The sequence below is a fragment of the Eptatretus burgeri genome, chromosome 3 (assembly GCF_056783735.1).
Source record: "Eptatretus burgeri isolate ZD-2024b chromosome 3, Ebu_testis_v1, whole genome shotgun sequence".
Lineage (NCBI taxonomy): Eukaryota > Metazoa > Chordata > Myxini > Myxiniformes > Myxinidae > Eptatretus > Eptatretus burgeri.
In genome coordinates this window covers 61,050,532-61,076,568 of record NC_140963.1, presented here as the reverse complement: position 1 = coordinate 61,076,568, position 26,037 = coordinate 61,050,532, and the positions used below count along the sequence as shown (strand labels likewise).

The following is a 26,037-nucleotide window of genomic DNA, read 5'->3' as shown; positions in this document are numbered from 1 at the left end:
AACGGGCTCTTTAACGAGCATCAACTCTCGAAAGAGCAAAGGCCCGTTCATTCCTCGGAGGCGTCGTCGGCTAGGCCCGAATCACTAGGCCGCAGAGCGGGGCTTGGGTCAACCAAGTCGAGCAGCGCCAAATGCCGTGTCGATGAAACGTCGAGAGTCAACCAGCGAGTCACCACGAAGGTGGCAGGTAACCAGCACGGCCTCTCGGAGCTCCTGTGGTCTTCACAGCTCCGTGAACTATTAAAGGCCCATGAGGTACAGTTCTTGCCCTTTCCTTTCCTGGGGTTTTTCTTTGTATGAATGTCGTGGCGCCATGTCCTTAAGTAGAATTGTCATAAGTGTACATAATAAATAGAACGGTCGTAGTTCTTCGTCTTGCTTTATTCCTGCATGATTGCATACGTGTTTGATTCCATACGTGTGTAACAAATAAATGTCCTTGTGTGAATGTTGACCTGTTCATTGCATCCTTTCCCTTAATTGAGCTGCTGTATTGCGTTCGGGATATTAGCGGGCTTTTAAATAGCCGATAAAGTAATCGGATCCGGTGGGGCTTGGCAATATACACCGCTCGGCAAATCGCGAACGGATCGAGCTGCTTAAACGGCTCGTTTCCAAGCAGGTCCTGTTGAGGTGTAAATCCCTGGCATTCTGTCTGCGCGCATAATTATGTAAATCGACAATTCGGTGATCGGACCCTGTCGCGCGCGGACAGAATAGTTTGCTGATTTACGGTGTGATTAAGAACACACCCGTAGCTGGATTTCGGCGTTGCTCCGAAAGCTGCGACTAGGTTTGCCACGTCCGGTGGGCGCGTGCGGTCGTGAATTAGCTAAAAGCGGTCGCCCGCACGCCGGCGCTGCGGAAAACTACAACACTGGTGTCCGGGAGTAGGATTCAAATCCATCCCGCCTCCAACCAAATTAACGGGAATCGGATCAAGGATGTGTAAAGCGACCCTCGGTTCCCATTAAATTCCGAGCGTGGAAATTTCTTATATCCGATACGCAAAATGGCAGTTCAAGGCGAGCAGGTGCAGGGTGGATTAGATATGGATTTAGAAATGTTAGAATCTATGGCCCAGGACGAGAACACAATGCACCACCCCAATATGCAGGTTGAATTTTCTCCACAACCAAACCCAGAGCTCGAAATAGGCACAGGGGCAGCGGCGGCTTTTGACACCCGCCCCCCCGTCAAATTCCACCCCCCCCGATCCTTGCCGAATCGGCTCAGCCGAGTGCATTTGACACGAGCCAGCTATTGTTAATTTTGCAAGCACTGAAAGAAAATGCACACAAAGCGAGCAACGAAATGAAGGAAATGAAAAACGAACTGAAAAAAGAGGATGAAAAACGAAATAATAAACAAATGAAGGAAAATGCGCAAGAGATGATAACGCACACATTTCAGGATGTTTTCACTTCACGGACGACTACTCTCTGGTGAGCGGATGACTCTTCTTTCCCCCCCCCCCCTGATTTATCTGCTGGGTACCCTTGTCTGTGTTTAGCTGTAAGTCAACCCCCGATAAGCATCTGCTCTCTGTCTCTTTCCTGTCATTTTGATTGGTTTTGCCTGAGTAATTATTCATTTCAGTTACTTTAAAATTTATTCATTTATTTACCTCAAAAAATAAAAAGTTCTTTTTATTTATTTATTTTATTAAGAATAAATCATTTGCCGACTTCCAACCTGTCCGTGTTTGTCCTTTCCTTTCATTGGTCGAGCATTGTCCGAACCTAGATAGACTGGGAGGTAATTACCACAGATTTGACCAAAAATAGTCGGCATGCACCAGCGGTTAAAATGCTCGGCCGCCCTAATTAATATCGAATCAAGATAATATTGGTGCTTTGCTGAGGGTGCGCTCCCCGCTCAGGTAACCACGTGACCTCTAGTTAAACGGCATAATTAGACGGTGGACACTGGAACTCGAGGTTGACTGGGTGGCGTTCATGGTTTTAAAACAACCCACCGTACCACAACGTTAATTGTGAACGGTGGCCCCAGGTCCAGCTCTTCTGAGGACAACTGGGTGACAATCCCCCTGAGTGACAAGCTGGTGTCTCGGTACCTGTGGCCGCAACAATATATGTATATATATATATATATACACATACCTCGTAGATATATATATATATATATATATATATATATATATATATATATATATATATATATATATATATATATATATATACATATATGATTATGCATATATATAATTCATATCAAAATGAACAGGATCGAACCAACATTATAAATATATGTGGAAAATTTACAGGCCTAGACCAGGAGTCAAACCCATGTCCTCTGACAAACCAGACCAGTGCTCTGCCATCTGAGCTATCTGGGCGACCCACTGGCTGAGCATCACAATTCTCCCACATATATAAGTGCCACATTCTTTCCTTCACTGCTTCCAGGGCACTCGCTGCCAACCATAGGAGCAGCGAAGGCCTGCTCACGAGAGGGTCTTCACCGGGGACACATCCGTGTCCGCTATTAATCATCACAGGGGGCGAGTAATGTAATTAGAAATGTACAGAATAGAACCAACATTTTTAATATATCCAGCCTCATAAACCAACATTTGAGATATTGTGCTATATATCCTTTTTGGACCTATCTCTCAATGGTGAAGAATGACTTTAAAAATTCTTGTCATCGGATCTGGATCCGGACCTTCACCAAAATCTAAACAGTTCATCCTTGTCACACACTGAACCTGTCCACAACTTTTTGAGATATCCTGTCCACAGGCAAACAGACAGACAGACAGAAAGGGGTGAAAACATAAGCTCCTTCACCTTCGGTGGTGGAAGTAATAAATAAAAAGAGGATTGCTGCCTTTACCCTGCTAAATCCTGAGCCTTTGGTTTCAAAACCGATAACCGCAAGGCAACGGCAGATTTGGATTCAGAGTTTCCTTCTCCTAGATGAGCTACCTAACAAAGCTAATGAGACCCATCTCCATGAACAAACTGGTTATAAGGCACTAGTCATTCGCCTTTCACCTCTCCACCCATTGGTGAGAACAATCCTGCCACAAGAAGGCCTCAATGTCATGCCATTCCACAGCATAACAGTCCATGGGAGTCATAAAAATATCTAATGCCACATTGGGTGCCATAATGATTGGAGTATCCGTTCTGAGTCTGGGAGGTCAGTGCTTTGAACTTCTGAGTCTGGGAGGCCAGTGGCTTGAACCCTGGCCGAGTCATGCCAAATACTTTAAAAGTGGTACTGAAGGTACTGCTTCCTTGTTTGCTCTAAAGGCAATCTCAAAGTTTGTGGTTTAAACAGTCAATGCAACACAGAGAATTGGTGTCTTATATTTTACTCTGAACAGTCATTGAATAATAAATATAAATTCTAAATACAAATTTAACAACGAACAAGAAACAATGCATCGCAAACCTGCATCGTGCTGTTTTGCTCCTCGTTTGATTCGACACAAATATTATCGTTACGTGTGGAGCCTTGCAGAGGGTCCATGTAAAGATCTGCAAATACATCAGACAATTGCAAATGAAACAACACAATGTAAGTAACAAGTAATCGAAGTTAATTAAATGTTGGTAAAATAAACTGCATCATCTGGGTCGGTTGGCCAGATGTGTGGGCCAAAGGGGGCTGGGGTGGGTTAATGAGATTGAAATATGTCAAACACGTATTTCTTTTCAAACCTTAAATTTGGATAGTTATGGTATTATTAAATAGATAAGGGCCCAGAAGTCTCAACTTATATAATGGGAAACCAAACGCTGGGAGGATTATTAGATCTAATCTCTATCAAACGTTTCGCTTTCTTGAACAACATGTTCCCAAAAACCGCAAATGGAATATTAGTGGATCCTCCACTAATTACTGTGGTTCCCTGATTGGCATTGAAATGTCATATACTCTCCAAGACAGATAAGGTAAAATAAGACGTTTGAAAAATCTTTATTTTCTTTCCATTTTATTGACAAGACCAACCATATATTATTGATTAATTTCTCACACAGCGATGGAAATGCCAAAATATTTCTTGTTTCACTATGATGATGATGATGATGATGATGATGATGATGATGATGATGATGATGATGATGATGATGATGACTATAAACTCCAGTAACAACTGGAAATAAGTCAGAGATGGTACCACCACACTTCACAGCACTCTCAATACCAGAGTTTAGTTCAGAAATAAGATTGATCAGTTTTGGTGGCACCCCACGAAGACCAAGACTCCTCCAGAGGGAAACTCCATTCACTGAATCAAACGCTTTGGGGAGATCAACATAGGCTGTGAGCAGCCCCAACTGAAACTCTCATCTGTGTTTGGTGAGGACCGGAAGAGCAAGGATACGGTCAATCGATGACCTCTTTGATGGAAAACACGACTGCTCTGGGTGCTGGTGCTCAAACAGATGGTGGCGAACCCCATCAATAACTATCCAAGCAAAGAACTTGCCTGGCACTGAGAGCAGTGCCACCCCTCGGTAGTTGTTTCAGTCCTGACAATCACCCTTCCCTTTCCAGACAGGGAAAACAAAGCCCCTCTTTAAGTCAGTTGGGATGATACCTGTGTTCCAAACAGAGCACAGAACTGCATGCAATGACATGAGTACAGCATTTCCACCAGCCTTTAGAAGTTCAGCAACGATGCCACAAATCCCAGGCGCTTTATCCCCTTTCAACTGGTTCACCGTGGCCTGTGTTTCCACAAACAAAGGTGGTTTGCAGTTTATTGGAGGGTCAGCATTAGGGAAAGTGACACCCCTGACATCCAATTCAACAGCTGGTCGATCAGTCTGTTATAGCCTCTCAAAGTAACTGGCCCACACGCCTTCACTTCAGACTCCTCTGTCAAGAGCCCACCACCCTCCACTACCTTGGGATCCAAAAGGTCCTGCAGTACACTGAGGGGACAGGCTTGGAGGAACACAATGCATGAATTCCTCTGTAAGCAGGAGAATCACTTCACCACAGGTGATGCTGTACCCCCTCACAGATTCCTCGCACATAGGCCTCCTTGTCCACCCTTAGTGCACGTACAGTTTTATGCCTCAGCTCCCTGAAAAGCTTTGCTCTGCAACTATGGTCAATGGTATCTAGTTTGCCTTGGGAACCAAAGTTATTCTTCATCTTCCGGTGGGTTCCAAGACATCCACCAGCAACATCAAAGATGGTAGTCTTGAAGGCACTCCACAACTCTTCAGGATTCCCCCAAAACACCCAGATCCCACAAATCCCAACTCAGCCAGTTCACAAACTCCTCAGCTACCCTCTCATCCTTGAGCTTGCCAACATCCAGCCGAGGCTGGGATGGTACCATTCTCCTGGATTTAAGCTGCAACTTCAGAGTCGCTACAACAAGCCTGTGATCAGCATTGATGAACTGAGCACTCTTGGTAGGTCCTGCATCTCTGAATCATCCTCCAGTGACCATAAATAAGCATATGGGCTACCTCCTTTGCCACACCACCAGCGTTGGAATACCAAGTCTAGCGATGAGCCTGTGGACGCTGAAACCATGAACTAGCCACCCGACATCCACAACTTCTGGAAAAATCAAGGATTTTTTTGGTTCACAGTTCCAGACCCATGGGTACCAACACACGTCTCATCGCCATCCAATTCAGTGCCAGTCAATGCATTGAAATCCCCCAAGGCTAGAAAAGGTATCTCGCCTGGGGCACTGATCAAATATGGACTTGGGCGTGACATAGAATGCCTCCTTCTCAGTGAGATCACTCGCCTCAGTTGGAGCATACATATGTAGACCAGGGAAATGACACCCAGGGAGTGACGAATCCTCGGTCTCATAATGCGCTCGTTGACTGGTGTTACCTCAATTATCATAGCAATCAACTTATTTGACACAGCTACAGCAAATCCTTGGGCATGATAACCATCAGAGTGGCCAGACCAGCAGTAGGTATAACCACCCGCCATGATCTCACCACTATCCAGTCTCCAAACCTCAGAGAGTGCTGCAATACTGATGTTCAAATGCTGGAGTTCAGATGATAGGGGAGACAGGTTCTCATCCTTTCTTCGGGACAGGACATTGCAGGTTCCCACCCAAAGGGAATCTCAGGTTCATCTGAGGAGACCGCCATCTATTGGATGACACATCCGCATCACCCCAACACACCACCACAATCCAACCCAGGAAGATTACCCTGTGCTTTTCCTCTTATCATCAAAAAATGGGGGGGGGGGGGGGTCCCGAAGGTTTTTCCCCAAGCCCATCATCAGGTGAGGTGCAAAAGAGGTACTCCCACGGAGTGGGTTTTCAGTTTTCTTTGTGTGTTTTTATGTGTTTTGCGGAATGAAGTCTTTTACGGTGGCTGAAGTGCAAATCCTACCACCAACCTCCTAGTAAAAGGTAACCCAACTGCTGGAGGACTTCCACACACAGTTGGGCACCAGATATGAATGGCTGTTGGCTCACAAGGAGCTTCTCTACCCTTTGAGTGCTTTCAAATTTCCGTCCTTTGAGTGCCTTCGGCAAAATGGATAGGAATAAAAACACCATGTTGCTTTCCTTTACTTTTTGCTATCGTGTAAATCACTGAAATGTGTACACAGCATCTCACAGTTGGTCACGTGACTTTTGTGTGATTGTGCTTTGTGAAAGCGACACTGTGACACGGAGTGCGATTCGTATAGTGCACATTATTTTAGTGATGGGTTTCATACATAAGATTTCCAGAAGGAGGTGGTGCTGACGTGGTCAAGCGTTGGCTGGCCTGAAACATGATCCTGTTTCGCCTGCACTGGAATTTGAACTTGCTGATAAAACGTTGACATGAAACAGAATGAGGATTAGCTGATTTATCCAAGCAGTATCGACCAACTGGTTGTAGTGGTGGCAGTGATTGGTTAAATAATCATGGTTGTTTGTGTGTTTGGTTGGTATCTCCATGTATGGCTTCCAGAAGGAGGAATGGAGCCCTCCCAGGTGTGGTTTATTATTTCCCCCCCAACCCCCCTCAAGGCCTGGTGTTGGCTTAATCGTTAAGATGCTTGGCTTAAGATTCTAGCATCTTGAGTTAAAATCCCTTTTGGACTGTTAAATAAACACCAGGTAGGGTTGACTTAGCCTGTCATCCTCCGAGGTCAGCAAAATGAGTACCATTGTGCTGGTAACAGGGGCATTGCATCAGCGGCATAGCCGCACCCGCAGAAAATGCAGCCAAGCCACCACAGGCTGCATATGAATAAATAAAATAAATTTCCTCTTGAGACTCACTTTGTTCCAACACTTTTCAATTTCAAAGCATAATCCACTGAACTCTCAAGCTCAGCTACCAAGACACAACAATGGAAAACAATAGTCGCTTAAAAAGCAATCCAGGCCAACTACCTGTTGTTAGGGACATGTTCAGTTTTGAAGTGGTGATGTTAGTGCCATCTATGGACAGTATTTCAATTTGGTAATCCATGGCGGGCAGCAGAGAGCACATGATGCAGAAGTGACGGTGTTCGGACACTTGTACATTGCAGGCTCTTTCCCAGCCAGAGCTGCCATTTCGGAATTTCACAGCAAAGGAGCAGTTTCCATTCCCTTTCCAAGAAGTCCATTGCAGCTCGACAAAAAAAGGACCAGCAATAGTGTGGAGATTGTGGAAGGCACAAGTAGTTTCATTCAACTGAGAAAACAAGAGCATGAACAATCACTTTCTGGTTCCTTTACACACCAATATTACAACTCCATGCACACCACACTCTGTGGCCATTCAACACATTAACAGAAAGAATGTTTGAGATTTCAAACAAAACCACCCAAGTTAATTACAGCATGTTTAGCATTGAAGGTTAACAGTTTAATATACTAGATAATGTGAGACCTACTATCTCGGCCGACTGCTTCAAGTACAAAAAAATAACAAAAAAAAAAAACATACGTTGAAGAAGAAAGTCAAAAATAAAACTTCAAATTCTTCAGCGAAAGCATGAAAAAATTTAAATGTTTTTTTTGACTTTGTCTTCAAAAACTTAACACAGAAAAAAAAATTATCCGATTTCAAAACCACATTAGTACTTACCCACACCAAATTCAAAACCACATGAGTATATACCCACACCACATTCAAAACCACATGAGGATATACCCACACCACATTCAAAACCACATGAGTATATATCCACACCAAATTCAAAACCACATGAGTATATACCCACACCACATTCAAAACCACATGAGTATATACCCACACCACATTCAAAACCACATGAGTATATACCCACACCACATTCAAAACCACATTGGTACATACCCACACTAAATTCAAAACCACATGAGTATATACCCACACCACATTCAAAACCACATTGGAACATACCCACACCAAATTCAAAACCACATTAATACTTATCCACACCAAATTCAAAACCACATTGGTACATATCCACACCAAATTCAAAACCACATGAGTATATACCCACACCACATTCAAAACCACATTAGTACTTATCCACACCAAATTCAAAACCACATGAGTATATACCCACACCAAATTCAAAACCACATGAGTATATACCCACACCACATTCAAAACCACATTGGTACATACCCACACCAAATTCAAAACCACATTAATACTTATCCACACCAAATTCAAAACCACATTGGTACATACCCACACCAAATTCAAAACCACATGAGTATATACCCACACCACATTCAAAACCACATTGGTACATACCCACACCAAATTCAAAACCACATGAGTATATACCCACACCACATTCAAAACCACATTGGTACATACCCACACCAAATTCAAAACCACATGAGTATATACCCACACCAAATTCAAAACCACATTAATACTTATCCACACCAAATTCAAAACCACATGAGTATATACCCACACCACATTCAAAACCACATGAGTATATACCCACACCACATTCAAAACCACATGAGTATATACCCACACCAAATTCAAAACCACATTAATACTTATCCACACCAAATTCAAAACCACATGAGTATATACCCACACCACATTCAAAACCACATGAGTATATACCCACACCACATTCAAAACCACATTAGTACTTATCCACACCAAATTCAAAAGCACATGAGTATATACCCACACCAAATTCAAAACCACATGAGTATATACCCACACCACATTCAAAACCACATTGGTACATACCCACACCAAATTCAAAACCACATTAATACTTATCCACACCAAATTCAAAACCACATTGGTACATACCCACACCAAATTCAAAACCACATGAGTATATACCCACACCACATTCAAAACCACATTGGTACATACCCACACCAAATTCAAAACCACATGAGTATATACCCACACCACATTCAAAACCACATTGGTACATACCCACACCAAATTCAAAACCACATTAGTACTTATCCACACCAAATTCAAAACCACATGAGTATATATCCACACCAAATTCAAAACCACATGAGTATATTCCCACACCAAATTCAAAACCACATGAGTATATACCCACACCAAATTCAAAACCACATGAGTATATACCCACACCACATTCAAAACCACATGAGTATATACCACACCATATTCAAAACCACATGAGTATATACCCACACCACATTCAAAACCACATGAGTATATACCCACTCCAAATTCAAAACCACATGAGTATATACCCACACCAAATTCAAAACCACATGAGTATATACCCACACCAAATTCAAAACCACATTAATACTTATCCACACCAAATTCAAAACCACATGAGTATATACCCACACCACATTCAAAACCACATGAGTATATACCCACACCACATTCAAAACCACATGAGTATATACCCACACCACATTCAAAACCACATGAGTATATACCCACACCACATTCAAAACCACATGAGTATATACCCACACCAAATTCAAAACCACATGAGTATATACCCACACCACGTTCAAAACCACATGAGTATATACCCACACCATATTCAAAACCACATGAGTATATACCCACACCAAATTCAAAACCACATGAGTATATACCCACACCAAATTCAAAACCACATGAGTATATACCCACACCACATTCAAAACCACACGAGTATATACCCACACCAAATTCAAAACCACACGAGTATATACCCACACCACATTCAAAACCACATGAGTATTTACCCACACCAAATTCAAAACCACACAAGTATATACCCACACCAAATTCAAAACCACACGAGTATATACCCACACCACATTCAAAACCACATTTGTACATACCCACACCAAATTCAAAACCACATGAGTATATATCCACACCAAATTCAAAACCACATGAGTATATACCCACACCAAATTCAAAACCACATTCGTACTTATCCACACCAAATTCAAAACCACATAAGTATATACCCACACCAAATTCAAAACCACATTAATAATTATCCAGAGCAAATTCAAAACCACATGAGGATATACCCACACCACATTCAAAACCACATGAGTATATACCCACACCACATTCAAAACCACATGAGTATATATCCACACCAAATTAAAAACCACATTGGTACATACCCACACCAAATTCAAACCCACATTAGTACATACCCACACCAAATTAAAAACTACATGAGTATATACACACACCACATTCAAAACCACATGAGCATATACCCACACCAAATTCAAAACCACATGAGTATATACCCACACCAAATTCAAAACCACATTATTACTTACCCACACCAAATTCAAAACCACATGAGTATATACCCACACCACATTCAAAACCACATTAGTACTTACCCACACCAAATTCAAAACCACATGAGTATATACCCACACCACATTCAAAACCACATGAGTATATACCCACACCACATTCAAAACCACATGAGTATATATCCACACCAAATTCAAAACCACATGAGTATATATCCACACCAAATTCAAAACCACATGAGTATATACCCACACCACATTCAAAACCACACGAGTATATACCCACACCAAATTCAAAACCACACGAGTATATACCCACACCACATTCAAAACCACATGAGTATTTACCCACACCAAATTCAAAACCACACAAGTATATACCCACACCAAATTCAAAACCACACGAGTATATACCCACACCACATTCAAAACCACATTTGTACATACCCACACCAAATTCAAAACCACATGAGTATATATCCACACCAAATTCAAAACCACATGAGTATATACCCACACCAAATTCAAAACCACATTCGTACTTATCCACACCAAATTCAAAACCACATAAGTATATACCCACACCAAATTCAAAACCACATTAGTATATATCCACACCAAATTCAAAACCACATGAGTATATACCCACACCACATTCAAAACCACATTGGTACATACCCACACTAAATTCAAAACCACATGAGTATATACCCACACCACATTCAAAACCACATTGGAACATACCCACACCAAATTCAAAACCACATTAATACTTATCCACACCAAATTCAAAACCACATTGGTACATATCCACACCAAATTCAAAACCACATGAGTATATACCCACACCACATTCAAAACCACATTAGTACTTATCCACACCAAATTCAAAACCACATGAGTATATACCCACACCAAATTCAAAACCACATGAGTATATACCCACACCACATTCAAAACCACATTGGTACATACCCACACCAAATTCAAAACCACATTAATACTTATCCACACCAAATTCAAAACCACATTGGTACATACCCACACCAAATTCAAAACCACATGAGTATATACCCACACCACATTCAAAACCACATTGGTACATACCCACACCAAATTCAAAACCACATGAGTATATACCCACACCACATTCAAAACCACATTGGTACATACCCACACCAAATTCAAAACCACATGAGTATATACCCACACCAAATTCAAAACCACATTAATACTTATCCACACCAAATTCAAAACCACATGAGTATATACCCACACCACATTCAAAACCACATGAGTATATACCCACACCACATTCAAAACCACATGAGTATATACCCACACCAAATTCAAAACCACATTAATACTTATCCACACCAAATTCAAAACCACATGAGTATATACCCACACCACATTCAAAACCACATGAGTATATACCCACACCACATTCAAAACCACATTAGTACTTATCCACACCAAATTCAAAACCACATGAGTATATACCCACACCAAATTCAAAACCACATGAGTATATACCCACACCACATTCAAAACCACATTGGTACATACCCACACCAAATTCAAAACCACATTAATACTTATCCACACCAAATTCAAAACCACATTGGTACATACCCACACCAAATTCAAAACCACATGAGTATATACCCACACCACATTCAAAACCACATTGGTACATACCCACACCAAATTCAAAACCACATGAGTATATACCCACACCACATTCAAAACCACATTGGTACATACCCACACCAAATTCAAAACCACATGAGTATATACCCACACCAAATTCAAAACCACATTATTACTTACCCACACCAAATTCAAAACCACATGAGTATATACCCACACCACATTCAAAACCACATTAGTACTTACCCACACCAAATTCAAAACCACATGAGTATATACCCACACCACATTCAAAACCACATGAGTATATACCCACACCACATTCAAAACCACATGAGTATATATCCACACCAAATTCAAAACCACATGAGTATATATCCACACCAAATTCAAAACCACATGAGTATATACCCACACCACATTCAAAACCACACGAGTATATACCCACACCAAATTCAAAACCACACGAGTATATACCCACACCACATTCAAAACCACATGAGTATTTACCCACACCAAATTCAAAACCACACAAGTATATACCCACACCAAATTCAAAACCACACGAGTATATACCCACACCACATTCAAAACCACATTTGTACATACCCACACCAAATTCAAAACCACATGAGTATATATCCACACCAAATTCAAAACCACATGAGTATATACCCACACCAAATTCAAAACCACATTCGTACTTATCCACACCAAATTCAAAACCACATAAGTATATACCCACACCAAATTCAAAACCACATTAGTATATATCCACACCAAATTCAAAACCACATGAGTATATACCCACACCACATTCAAAACCACATTGGTACATACCCACACTAAATTCAAAACCACATGAGTATATACCCACACCACATTCAAAACCACATTGGAACATACTCACACCAAATTCAAAACCACATTAATACTTATCCACACCAAATTCAAAACCACATTGGTACATATCCACACCAAATTCAAAACCACATGAGTATATACCCACACCACATTCAAAACCACATTAGTACTTATCCACACCAAATTCAAAACCACATGAGTATATACCCACACCAAATTCAAAACCACATGAGTATATACCCACACCACATTCAAAACCACATTGGTACATACCCACACCAAATTCAAAACCACATTAATACTTATCCACACCAAATTCAAAACCACATTGGTACATACCCACACCAAATTCAAAACCACATGAGTATATACCCACACCACATTCAAAACCACATTGGTACATACCCACACCAAATTCAAAACCACATGAGTATATACCCACACCACATTCAAAACCACATTGGTACATACCCACACCAAATTCAAAACCACATGAGTATATACCCACACCAAATTCAAAACCACATTAATACTTATCCACACCAAATTCAAAACCACATGAGTATATACCCACACCACATTCAAAACCACATGAGTATATACCCACACCACATTCAAAACCACATGAGTATATACCCACACCAAATTCAAAACCACATTAATACTTATCCACACCAAATTCAAAACCACATGAGTATATACCCACACCACATTCAAAACCACATGAGTATATACCCACACCACATTCAAAACCACATTAGTACTTATCCACACCAAATTCAAAACCACATGAGTATATACCCACACCAAATTCAAAACCACATGAGTATATACCCACACCACATTCAAAACCACATTGGTACATACCCACACCAAATTCAAAACCACATTAATACTTATCCACACCAAATTCAAAACCACATTGGTACATACCCACACCAAATTCAAAACCACATGAGTATATACCCACACCACATTCAAAACCACATTGGTACATACCCACACCAAATTCAAAACCACATGAGTATATACCCACACCACATTCAAAACCACATTGGTACATACCCACACCAAATTCAAAACCACATTAGTACTTATCCACACCAAATTCAAAACCACATGAGTATATATCCACACCAAATTCAAAACCACATGAGTATATTCCCACACCAAATTCAAAACCACATGAGTATATACCCACACCACATTCAAAACCACATGAGTATATACCACACCATATTCAAAACCACATGAGTATATACCCACACCACATTCAAAACCACATGAGTATATACCCACTCCAAATTCAAAACCACATGAGTATATACCCACACCAAATTCAAAACCACATGAGTATATACCCACACCAAATTCAAAACCACATTAATACTTATCCACACCAAATTCAAAACCACATGAGTATATACCCACACCACATTCAAAACCACATGAGTATATACCCACACCACATTCAAAACCACATGAGTATATACCCACACCACATTCAAAACCACATGAGTATATACCCACACCACATTCAAAACCACATGAGTATATATCCACACCAAATTAAAAACCACATTGGTACATACCCACACCAAATTCAAACCCACATTAGTACATACCCACACCACATTCAAAACCACATGAGTATATACCCACACCAAATTCAAAACCACATGAGTATATACCCACACCATATTCAAAACCACATGAGTATATACCCACACCAAATTCAAAACCACATGAGTATATACCCACACCAAATTCAAAACCACATGAGTATATACCCACACCACATTCAAAACCACATGAGTATATACCCACACCAAATTCAAAACCACATGAGTATATACCCACACCACATTCAAAACCACATGAGTATATACCCACACCAAATTCAAAACCACATGAGTATATACCCACACCAAATTCAAAACCACATGAGTATATACCCACACCAAATTCAAAACCACATTAATACTTATCCACACCAAATTCAAAACCACATGAGTATATACCCACACCACATTCAAAACCACATGAGTATATACCCACACCAAATTCAAAACCACATGAGTATATACCCACACCACATTCAAAACCACATTTGTACATACCCACACCAAATTCAAAACCACATGAGTATATATCCACACCAAATTCAAAACCACATGAGTATATACCCACACCAAATTCAAAACCACATGAGTATATATCCACACCAAATTCAAAACCACATGAGTATATACCCACACCACATTCAAAACCACATTAGTACTTATCCACACCAAATTCAAAACCACATGAGTATATACCCACACCAAATTCAAAACCACATTGGTACATACCCACACCAAATTCAAAACCACATTAATACTTATCCACACCAAATTCAAAACCACATGAGTATATACCCACACCACATTCAAAACCACATGAGTATATACCCACACCAAATTCAAAACCACATTAGTATATATCCACACCAAATTCAAAACCACATGAGTATATACCCACACCAGATTCAAAACCACATGAGTATATACCCACACCAAATTCAAAACCACATGAGTATATACCCACACCACATTCAAAACCACATGAGTATATACCCACACCAAATTCAAAACCACATGAGTATATACCCACACCACGTTCAAAACCACATGAGTATATACCCACACCACATTCAAAACCACATGAGTATATACCCACACCAAATTCAAAACCACATTAATACTTATCCACACTAAATTCAAAACCACATGAGTATATACCCACACCAAATTCAAAACCACATGAGTATATACCCACACCACATTCAAAACCACATTAGTACTTATCCACACCAAATTCAAAACCACATGAGTATATACCCACACCAAATTCAAAACCACATGAGTATATACCCACACCACATTCAAAACCACATTGGTACATACCCACACCAAATTCAAAACCACATTAATACTTATCCACACCAAATTCAAAACCACATTGGTACATACCCACACCAAATTCAAAACCACATGAGTATATACCCACACCACATTCAAAACCACATTGGTACATACCCACACCAAATTCAAAACCACATGAGTATATACCCACACCACATTCAAAACCACATTGGTACATACCCACACCAAATTCAAAACCACATTAGTACTTATCCACACCAAATTCAAAACCACATGAGTATATTCCCACACCAAATTCAAAACCACATGAGTATATACCCACACCACATTCAAAACCACATGAGTATATACCACACCATATTCAAAACCACATGAGTATATACCCACACCACATTCAAAACCACATGAGTATATACCCACTCCAAATTCAAAACCACATGAGTATATACCCACACCAAATTCAAAACCACATGAGTATATACCCACACCAAATTCAAAACCACATTAATACTTATCCACACCAAATTCAAAACCACATGAGTATATACCCACACCACATTCAAAACCACATGAGTATATACCCACACCACATTCAAAACCACATGAGTATATACCCACACCACATTCAAAACCACATGAGTATATACCCACACCACATTCAAAACCACATGAGTATATACCCACACCAAATTCAAAACCACATGAGTATATACCCACACCACGTTCAAAACCACATGAGTATATACCCACACCATATTCAAAACCACATGAGTATATACCCACACCACATTCAAAACCACATGAGTATATACCACACCATATTCAAAACCACATGAGTATATACCCACACCACATTCAAAACCACATGAGTATATACCCACTCCAAATTCAAAACCACATGAGTATATACCCACACCAAATTCAAAACCACATGAGTATATACCCACACCAAATTCAAAACCACATTAATACTTATCCACACCAAATTCAAAACCACATGAGTATATACCCACACCACATTCAAAACCACATGAGTATATACCCACACCACATTCAAAACCACATGAGTATATACCCACACCACATTCAAAACCACATGAGTATATACCCACACCACATTCAAAACCACATGAGTATATACCCACACCACATTCAAAACCACATGAGTATATACCCACACCAAATTCAAAACCACATGAGTATATACCCACACCACGTTCAAAACCACATGAGTATATACCCACACCATATTCAAAACCACATGAGTATATACCCACACCAAATTCAAAACCACATTAATACTTATCCACACCAAATTCAAAACCACATGAGTATATACCCACACCACATTCAAAACCACATGAGTATATACCCACACCACATTCAAAACCACATTAGTACTTATCCACACCAAATTCAAAACCACATGAGTATATACCCACACCAAATTCAAAACCACATGAGTATATACCCACACCACATTCAAAACCACATTGGTACATACCCACACCAAATTCAAAACCACATTAATACTTATCCACACCAAATTCAAAACCACATTGGTACATACCCACACCAAATTCAAAACCACATGAGTATATACCCACACCACATTCAAAACCACATTGGTACATACCCACACCAAATTCAAAACCACATGAGTATATACCCACACCACATTCAAAACCACATTGGTACATACCCACACCAAATTCAAAACCACATGAGTATATACCCACACCAAATTCAAAACCACATGAGTATATATCCACACCAAATTCAAAACCACATGAGTATATTCCCACACCAAATTCAAAACCACATGAGTATATACCCACACCACATTCAAAACCACATGAGTATATACCACACCATATTCAAAACCACATGAGTATATACCCACACCACATTCAAAACCACATGAGTATATACCCACTCCAAATTCAAAACCACATGAGTATATACCCACACCAAATTCAAAACCACATGAGTATATACCCACACCACATTCAAAACCACATTAATATATACCCACACCAAATTCAAAACCACATGAGTATATACCCACACCACATTCAAAACCACATGAGTATATACCCACACCACATTCAAAACCACATGAGTATATACCCACACCACATTCAAAACCACATGAGTATATACCCACACCACATTCAAAACCACATGAGTATATACCCACACCAAATTCAAAACCACATGAGTATATACCCACACCACGTTCAAAACCACATGAGTATATACCCACACCATATTCAAAACCACATGAGTATATACCCACACCAAATTCAAAACCACATGAGTATATACCCACACCAAATTCAAAACCACATGAGTATATACCCACACCACATTCAAAACCACATGAGTATATACCCACACCAAATTCAAAACCACATGAGTATATACCCACACCACATTCAAAACCACATGAGTATATACCCACACCAAATTCAAAACCACATTAATACTTATCCACACCAAATTCAAAACCACATGAGTATATACCCACACCACATTCAAAACCACATGAGTATATACCCACACCACATTCAAAACCACATTAGTACTTATCCACACCAAATTCAAAACCACATGAGTATATACCCACACCAAATTCAAAACCACATGAGTATATACCCACACCACATTCAAAACCACATTGGTACATACCCACACCAAATTCAAAACCACATTAATACTTATCCACACCAAATTCAAAACCACATTGGTACATACCCACACCAAATTCAAAACCACATGAGTATATACCCACACCACATTCAAAACCACATTGGTACATACCCACACCAAATTCAAAACCACATGAGTATATACCCACACCACATTCAAAACCACATTGGTACATACCCACACCAAATTCAAAACCACATGAGTATATACCCACACCACATTCAAAACCACATGAGTATATACCCACACCAAATTCAAAACCACATGAGTATATACCCACACCACATTCAAAACCACATGAGTATATACCCACACCACATTCAAAACCACATGAGTATATACCCACACCACATTCAAAACCACATGAGTATATACCCACACCAAATTCAAAACCACATTGATACTTATCCACACCAAATTCAAAACCACGTGAGTATATACCCGCACCACATTCAAAACCACATGAGTATATACCCACACCACATTCAAAACCACATTAGTACTTATCCACACCAAATTCAAAACCACATGAGTATATACCCACACCAAATTCAAAACCACATGAGTATATACCCACACCACATTCAAAACCACATTGGTACATACCCACACCAAATTCAAAACCACATTAATACTTATCCACACCAAATTCAAAACCACATTGGTACATACCCACACCAAATTCAAAACCACATGAGTATATACCCACACCACATTCAAAACCACATTGGTACATACCCACACCAAATTCAAAACCACATGAGTATATACCCACACCACATTCAAAACCACATTGGTACATACCCACACCAAATTCAAAAGCAGATTAGTAGTTATCCACACCAAATTCAAAACAACATGAGTATATTCCCACACCAAATTCAAAACCACATGAGTATATACCCACACCACATTCAAAACCACATGAGTATATACCCACACCACATTCAAAACCACATGAGTATATACCACACCATATTCAAAACCACATGAGTATATACCCACACCACATTCAAAACCACATGAGTATATACCCACTCCAAATTCAAAACCACATGAGTATATACCCACACCAAATTCAAAACCACATGAGTATATACCCACACCACATTCAAAACCACATGAGTATATACCCACACCACATTCAAAACCACATGAGTATATACCCACACCACATTCAAAACCACATGAGTATATACCCACACCACATTCAAAACCACATGAGTATATACCCACACCAAATTCAAAACCACATGAGTATATACCCACACCAAATTCAAAACCACATGAGTATATACCCACACCATATTCAAAACCACATGAGTATATACCCACACCAAATTCAAAACCACATGCGGATATACCCACACCACATTCAATCCCACATGTGTATATACCCACACCAAATTCAAAACCACATGAGTATATACCCTCACCACATTCAAAACCACATGAGTATATACCCACACCACATTCAAAACCACATGAGTATATACCCACACCAAATTCAAAACCACATGAGTATATACCCACACCAAATTCAAAACCACATGAGTATATACCCACACCAAATTCAAAACCACATGAGTATATACCCACACCATATTCAAAACCACATGAGTATATACCCACACCAAATTCAAAACCACATGAGTATATACCCACACCACATTCAAAACCACATGAGTATATTCCCACACCAAATTCAAAACCACATGAGTATATACCCACACCACATTCAAAACCACATGAGTATATACCCACACCACGTTCAAAACCACATGAGTATATACCCACACCAAATTCAAAACCACATGAGTATATACCCACACCATATTCAAAACCACATGAGTATATACCCACACCAAATTCAAAACCACATGAGTATATACCCACACCACATTCAAAACCACATGAGTATATACCCACACCAAATTCAAAACCACATGTGTATATACCCACACCACATTCAAAACCACATGTGTATATACCCACACCAAATTCAAAACCACATGAGTATATACCCACACCACATTCAAAACCACATGAGTATATACCCACACCACGTTCAAAACCACATGAGTATATACCCACACCAAATTCAAAACCACATGAGTATATACCCACACCACATTCAAAACCACATGAGTATATACCCACACCACATTCAAAACCACATGAGTATATACCCACACCACATTCAAAACCACATGAGTATATACCCACACCACATTCAAAACCACATGAGTATATACCCACACCAAATTCAAAACCACATGAGTATATACCCACACCACGTTCAAAACCACATGAGTATATACCCACACCATATTCAAAACCACATGAGTATATACCCACATCAAATTCAAAACCACATGAGTATATACCCACACCACATTCAAAACCACATGAGCATATACCCACACCAAATTCAAAACCACATGAGTATATACCCACACCACATTCAAAACCACATGAGTATATACCCACACCACATTCAAAACCACATGAGTATATACCCACACCAAATTCAAAACCACATGAGTATATACCCACACCAAATTCAAAACCACATGAGTATATACCCACACCACGTTCAAAACCACATGAGTATATACCCACACCATATTCAAAACCACATGAGTATATACCCACACCAAATTCAAAACCACATGAGTATATACCCACACCACATTCAAAACCACATGAGTATATACCCACACCAAATTCAAAACCACATGAGTATATACCCACACCACATTCAAAACCACATGAGTATATACCCACACCACGTTCAAAACCACATGAGTATATACCCACACCAAATTCAAAACCACATGAGTATATACCCACACCATATTCAAAACCACATGAGTATATACCCACACCAAATTCAAAACCACATGAGTATATACCCACACCACATTCAAAACCACATGAGTATATACCCACACCAAATTCAAAACCACATGAGTATATACCCACACCACATTCAAAACCACATGAGTATATACCCACACCAAATTCAAAACCACAGTGGTATATGTAGATATTCATCAAATTAAACAAACTCTACCGGAGAGTACACTCACTCCAAATCAATAAGGACAAGCTTCGTACAAGATGCATTTGTCACATTATCAAAACACACCGGACGTATTTGGCCGCTTGGGTTTGTTATTGCAGGAGAAGTTTCATTTCCTCGGGTTTGCTTTTCTGTCGTATTTGTCGATACATTCCGCAGATCTGCAATCCATGTTGCTTGAAAAGGATGTGCAGTATGTCCTGTTATAAACACAGCAACATTTCGCCTTCGAATAACATCCCAAAAACATTTCTCAACCATAATCGCTCTCTTCCACAACACAACATGCATTATTTATATATTTTGTAGTTCTTGGTTGTTTGGACCTCACATTGTCAGAAGGGTGTTATATATATTGGCTGAGTACCCGCCCTATGGGTGATCTTGTTCCAAGCATGCAACACATTCTTCTGACGCATACATTTATGTGGGTGGTGGAGAGACAACTGATAGGTCTGTGTTGGCAAAAATAAAACAACAAAAAAATCCGTGAAGTTATGCGCAGGAAGCAAAAACATACCTGTTGTCTATAATTCAAAACACCTCACTGCACTGTAAAACTGTACTGTAAATGGTGAGGACTTGTAATACCCTCCCCCACCTGGAGGGGCGCTGCACGATACACATTTACATCGAAAATTTGCACCCCCTCCCCCTCCACCCAAGAGAGTACCAGCTAAGATAAAACACCCTGATACTTTAATGGGTCATGCTGATCCAATGTAGCAAGTCTGCATGGAATCGGCCCACAACTGTAGGAGCAGGAGTGTGACGAACACACAAACACCGGTCCGTGAATTATAATTAGTGAGGTTAAGGGAAGAAAGGGAGAAGTGATTGTGAATTTAACGTTCCATCTTTATTTACTTTTGACATTGTTCTAAAACGGGAACAGGACCAACGCAGGCATGATAGGCCGGATGGCCTTCGCATGCACCAAATTTCCCTGCGTATATTTGTGTAATATTGTTAAGAACGGGAATAAATTGGGAGGGAGGACAGAGTTGGGGGTGAGGATGCATGGAGTTGGAAGAGGGAGGTTGAGATGTTGGGTAGGGTGGTGGTGGTTGGGGGGGGAGTATTGAGGACAAGGTTGGAAGGGGGATTGAGTACTTGGGGTTTGGAGCAGTTGAGGACTTGAAGAAGAAAGGGGAAGGGGATGGCAGAGTTGGCTTGGGGGAGGGAGGACAGAGAGGGGACAGAGTTGTGATTGAGGGGTCTGGGGCTTTTGAGGGGAAGGGGGGGGTAGTTGAGGATATTGGGATGGGAGGGGGTTTGAGGATTTGAAGAAAGGGGGATCTGAGCACAGAGTTTGGGTGTGGTGGTGCAGGGGGCAGAGAGAGGTCAGAGTTGGGAGGGAGGTTAAGGACATGGGATCGTGTGTGTGGGTGTTGGGAGGGGGGGGATTAGGGACCTGAAGTCACATTTTACATAATGCAGAATTTCTGTGGGTCCGTGATAGTCCTGTTGTGTCTTTTGCGTCTGTCGGATCTTTTGGGTCCTTGAGGCATTTTGTGTCCTCGGGGCCTTTTGTATGTCCTGCGTATTTTCAATCCTTGAGGTCTTTTACGTCTTCTGGGTCTTTTGGGTCCTTCGTTTTTGGGGGGTATTTTAGGTCTTCAGGGTCCTCGGGGTCTTTTGTGTCTTGTGGGTCTTTTTTTGGTATTTTGGGTGTTCTGGGTATTTTTGGTCTTTTGAGTCTTCTGGGTCTTTGGGACATTTTTGGGTCTTCAGGGTCTTTTGAATCTTTAGGGTCTTTAGGGTCAGGAGACGAGGGGTGGGAGAGGGAAGGACGAAACAATGGGGAACAGAGACATTACGAGATCTGTAGAAGGGAGAGGGATGGGGTGGGGGAACATGGGGAATACAAGATGGACATTACAGGGACTTTCAGGAAGGAAAGCAGGGAATTTGAAGGGAGTGGGTGTGGGGTGGATTAATGGGGGTAGAAAATATTGAGGTTTTGGATGGGAGAAGATAAGAGGTGGTGAACAGCTGTTTTGAAGGCCTGGAGGGAAGAATGGGATTGAACAGAGTGTGGGAGTTTATTCAAAAGATGGGAAAAAAGAGGAATGAAAGAGTGAAGGTGAGCATTGATTCGTGATTTTGGTAGTTTTACCAGAAGGGGTTGTGGGCGGACCTTGAGCACCCTGCGGAAATATGGTGGGGACAAATCACAAGAGAGCGGGGGGGGGGGGGCGAGAGCAGACAAGAGACGGTAGAAGACAGAAAGACCACCGACTTGCCTGTGGTGAGAGAGTGAGAGGCCCAAAGACTCAGCCTCATCTTAGGAGATACCAATGATCCTAAATGGATTGGTTTCCACAGCATGAAGTTAAGAAAGGTGAGAGGCGGGAAGACCAGCCCAGAGTGGAGAGCAGTACGAAAGCTTTGTATGTGGTCAGGAGCTCAGGTGTGCCAAGGAAGGACTTTGCACGATGGAGGATGCTCAATCGGTGACTAGCTTCGGAGGCCAAGTTGGAAATGTGGATTTCCTAGGAAAGATCATGGTAGATAGTGAGACCCAAAACTTGAATGAAAGGACTTATCCAAGAGGATTGTTGAGAGAAAGTAGATGGGGAGGTTTTTGAGATGGTCCTTTCGGAGAGATATAGTGAGAGTGTGAGATTTGTCCGGATTGAAAGACATGTTCCACGTGTTGGACCAGCTTATGCTTTTAACCAGATCTGCAGAGAGTGAAGAAGCTGCTGCTTGCCGATTTGAGGGATCGCAGATGGTCCGGCAGAGGGTGGTGTCATCAGCAAAGAGATAAAGAGGATTTTGCAGCGAGTCAGGGAGATCATTGATGAAAACTGGAAAAGACCGGGGCCTAGAACACTGCCTCGAGGAACTCCAGCCTGGACAAGAAGAGGAGATGAGAGAACTCTAAGATGGGCCACACATTGTCTGCGACAGGAGAGGAAGTCTGCGAGCCATGAGTGGAGATGGCCTTGGATACGATAACAAGAGAGTTTGGTGACAGTGCAGGTTGCCAGATTGTATCAAAGGCACGCGATATATCGATGGCGATGGCTCTGATCTCATGTCCGGCATTGAGCATCTCCATCCATTGTTGAGAGAGCAGAAGCAGCATATCCAGGGGAGAGTGACCTGGTCTAAATCCAAATTGATCGGAAATCAAGCCATTGGAGAAGAGGAAGGATTTAATGTCTGAAGCGATGATTGGGAGAAGGCTGATTGGTCTGTAGTTGCAGGGATCTGTTTTTGCACTTTTTTATGCAGGGTGGTATAATTTGCTGATTTCCAAGTAGATGGCAGATGACCTTGAGCAAAATGAGAGGGTGAATAGAACAAAGAAGAGGGTTAGCAAGAGCAGCAAAGCGGGGTTTTAGGACACGTGGGCTTATGCCAACTGGTTTGACAGCAAACTCTCCACTTTGTCAGAAGAAAAGGACACAGAGTCCAGGAACAGCTTGGTGCAACTGGGTATGGTGGGTTCAGAATGCGATGGGTTTGGGACACAATATTTAGAAGCAAATGGCGTTTAGGCATTCAGCCATTTTACGTGCCGTATCAGCAGTGTGGCCATTTGAGGAAAGGTCGGGGATGGAAGGGGAACTTACACCAGCAACAGACTTAACGAGTTGTCATACAGATTTGGACGAGGAAAAAGGGTTTGAGAGTTCAGATTTGAGATGAGAAAGATGTTGCTTTCTGGCTCTCCTGAGGGTAGACACACACTTGTTCTGAGTTTTCTGGAAGGAACTGAGATTGCCCTCAGTTGGATGTGCTTTCCACGAGGCGAAGGCAAGTTGTTTCAGGACAACTGCCTCGCCACAAGCTTCAGTGTACCATGGACGTGAGGATGGGTCGGACAAAAGAAGACGAGATGGGATAAATCTATGAGAGAGACAGAGACAGAGACAGATTCTTTGAAAGAACTCCCAGGACAAGTAGATATTGGAAAAAGTAGAGATGGGAGACCAGTCTAGAAGTTTGATGGCTATTTGAAATCCCTGCCAGTCAGCCTGAGTGAAATGCCAGACTTGGCGGCGCTGAGGTGGTTCTCTAATAAGAACCAGAGAGATGTCTACTTTGACATGGATGTTGTCAGATGAAATGATTGGAGCAAAGAA

General features: G+C 41.0%; 1 protein-coding gene across 2 annotated transcripts in view; it reads right to left on the bottom strand.

Moving 5' to 3' along the window:
- LOC147030026 (receptor-type tyrosine-protein phosphatase beta-like) overlaps positions 1–26,037 on the bottom strand; it is a 267,673-nt gene that overhangs the window by 231,892 nt on the left and 9,744 nt on the right. For both annotated transcript variants that reach the window (XM_085873693.1, XM_085873694.1), the window contains exons 2-4: positions 22,007–22,140; positions 7,367–7,652; positions 3,424–3,509 (exon numbers count right to left, since the gene is read on the bottom strand). In XM_085873693.1, the coding sequence (XP_085729819.1) occupies positions 3,424–3,509; positions 7,367–7,652; positions 22,007–22,140 (506 nt within the window). The remainder of the gene's footprint in view (positions 1–3,423; positions 3,510–7,366; positions 7,653–22,006; positions 22,141–26,037) is intronic.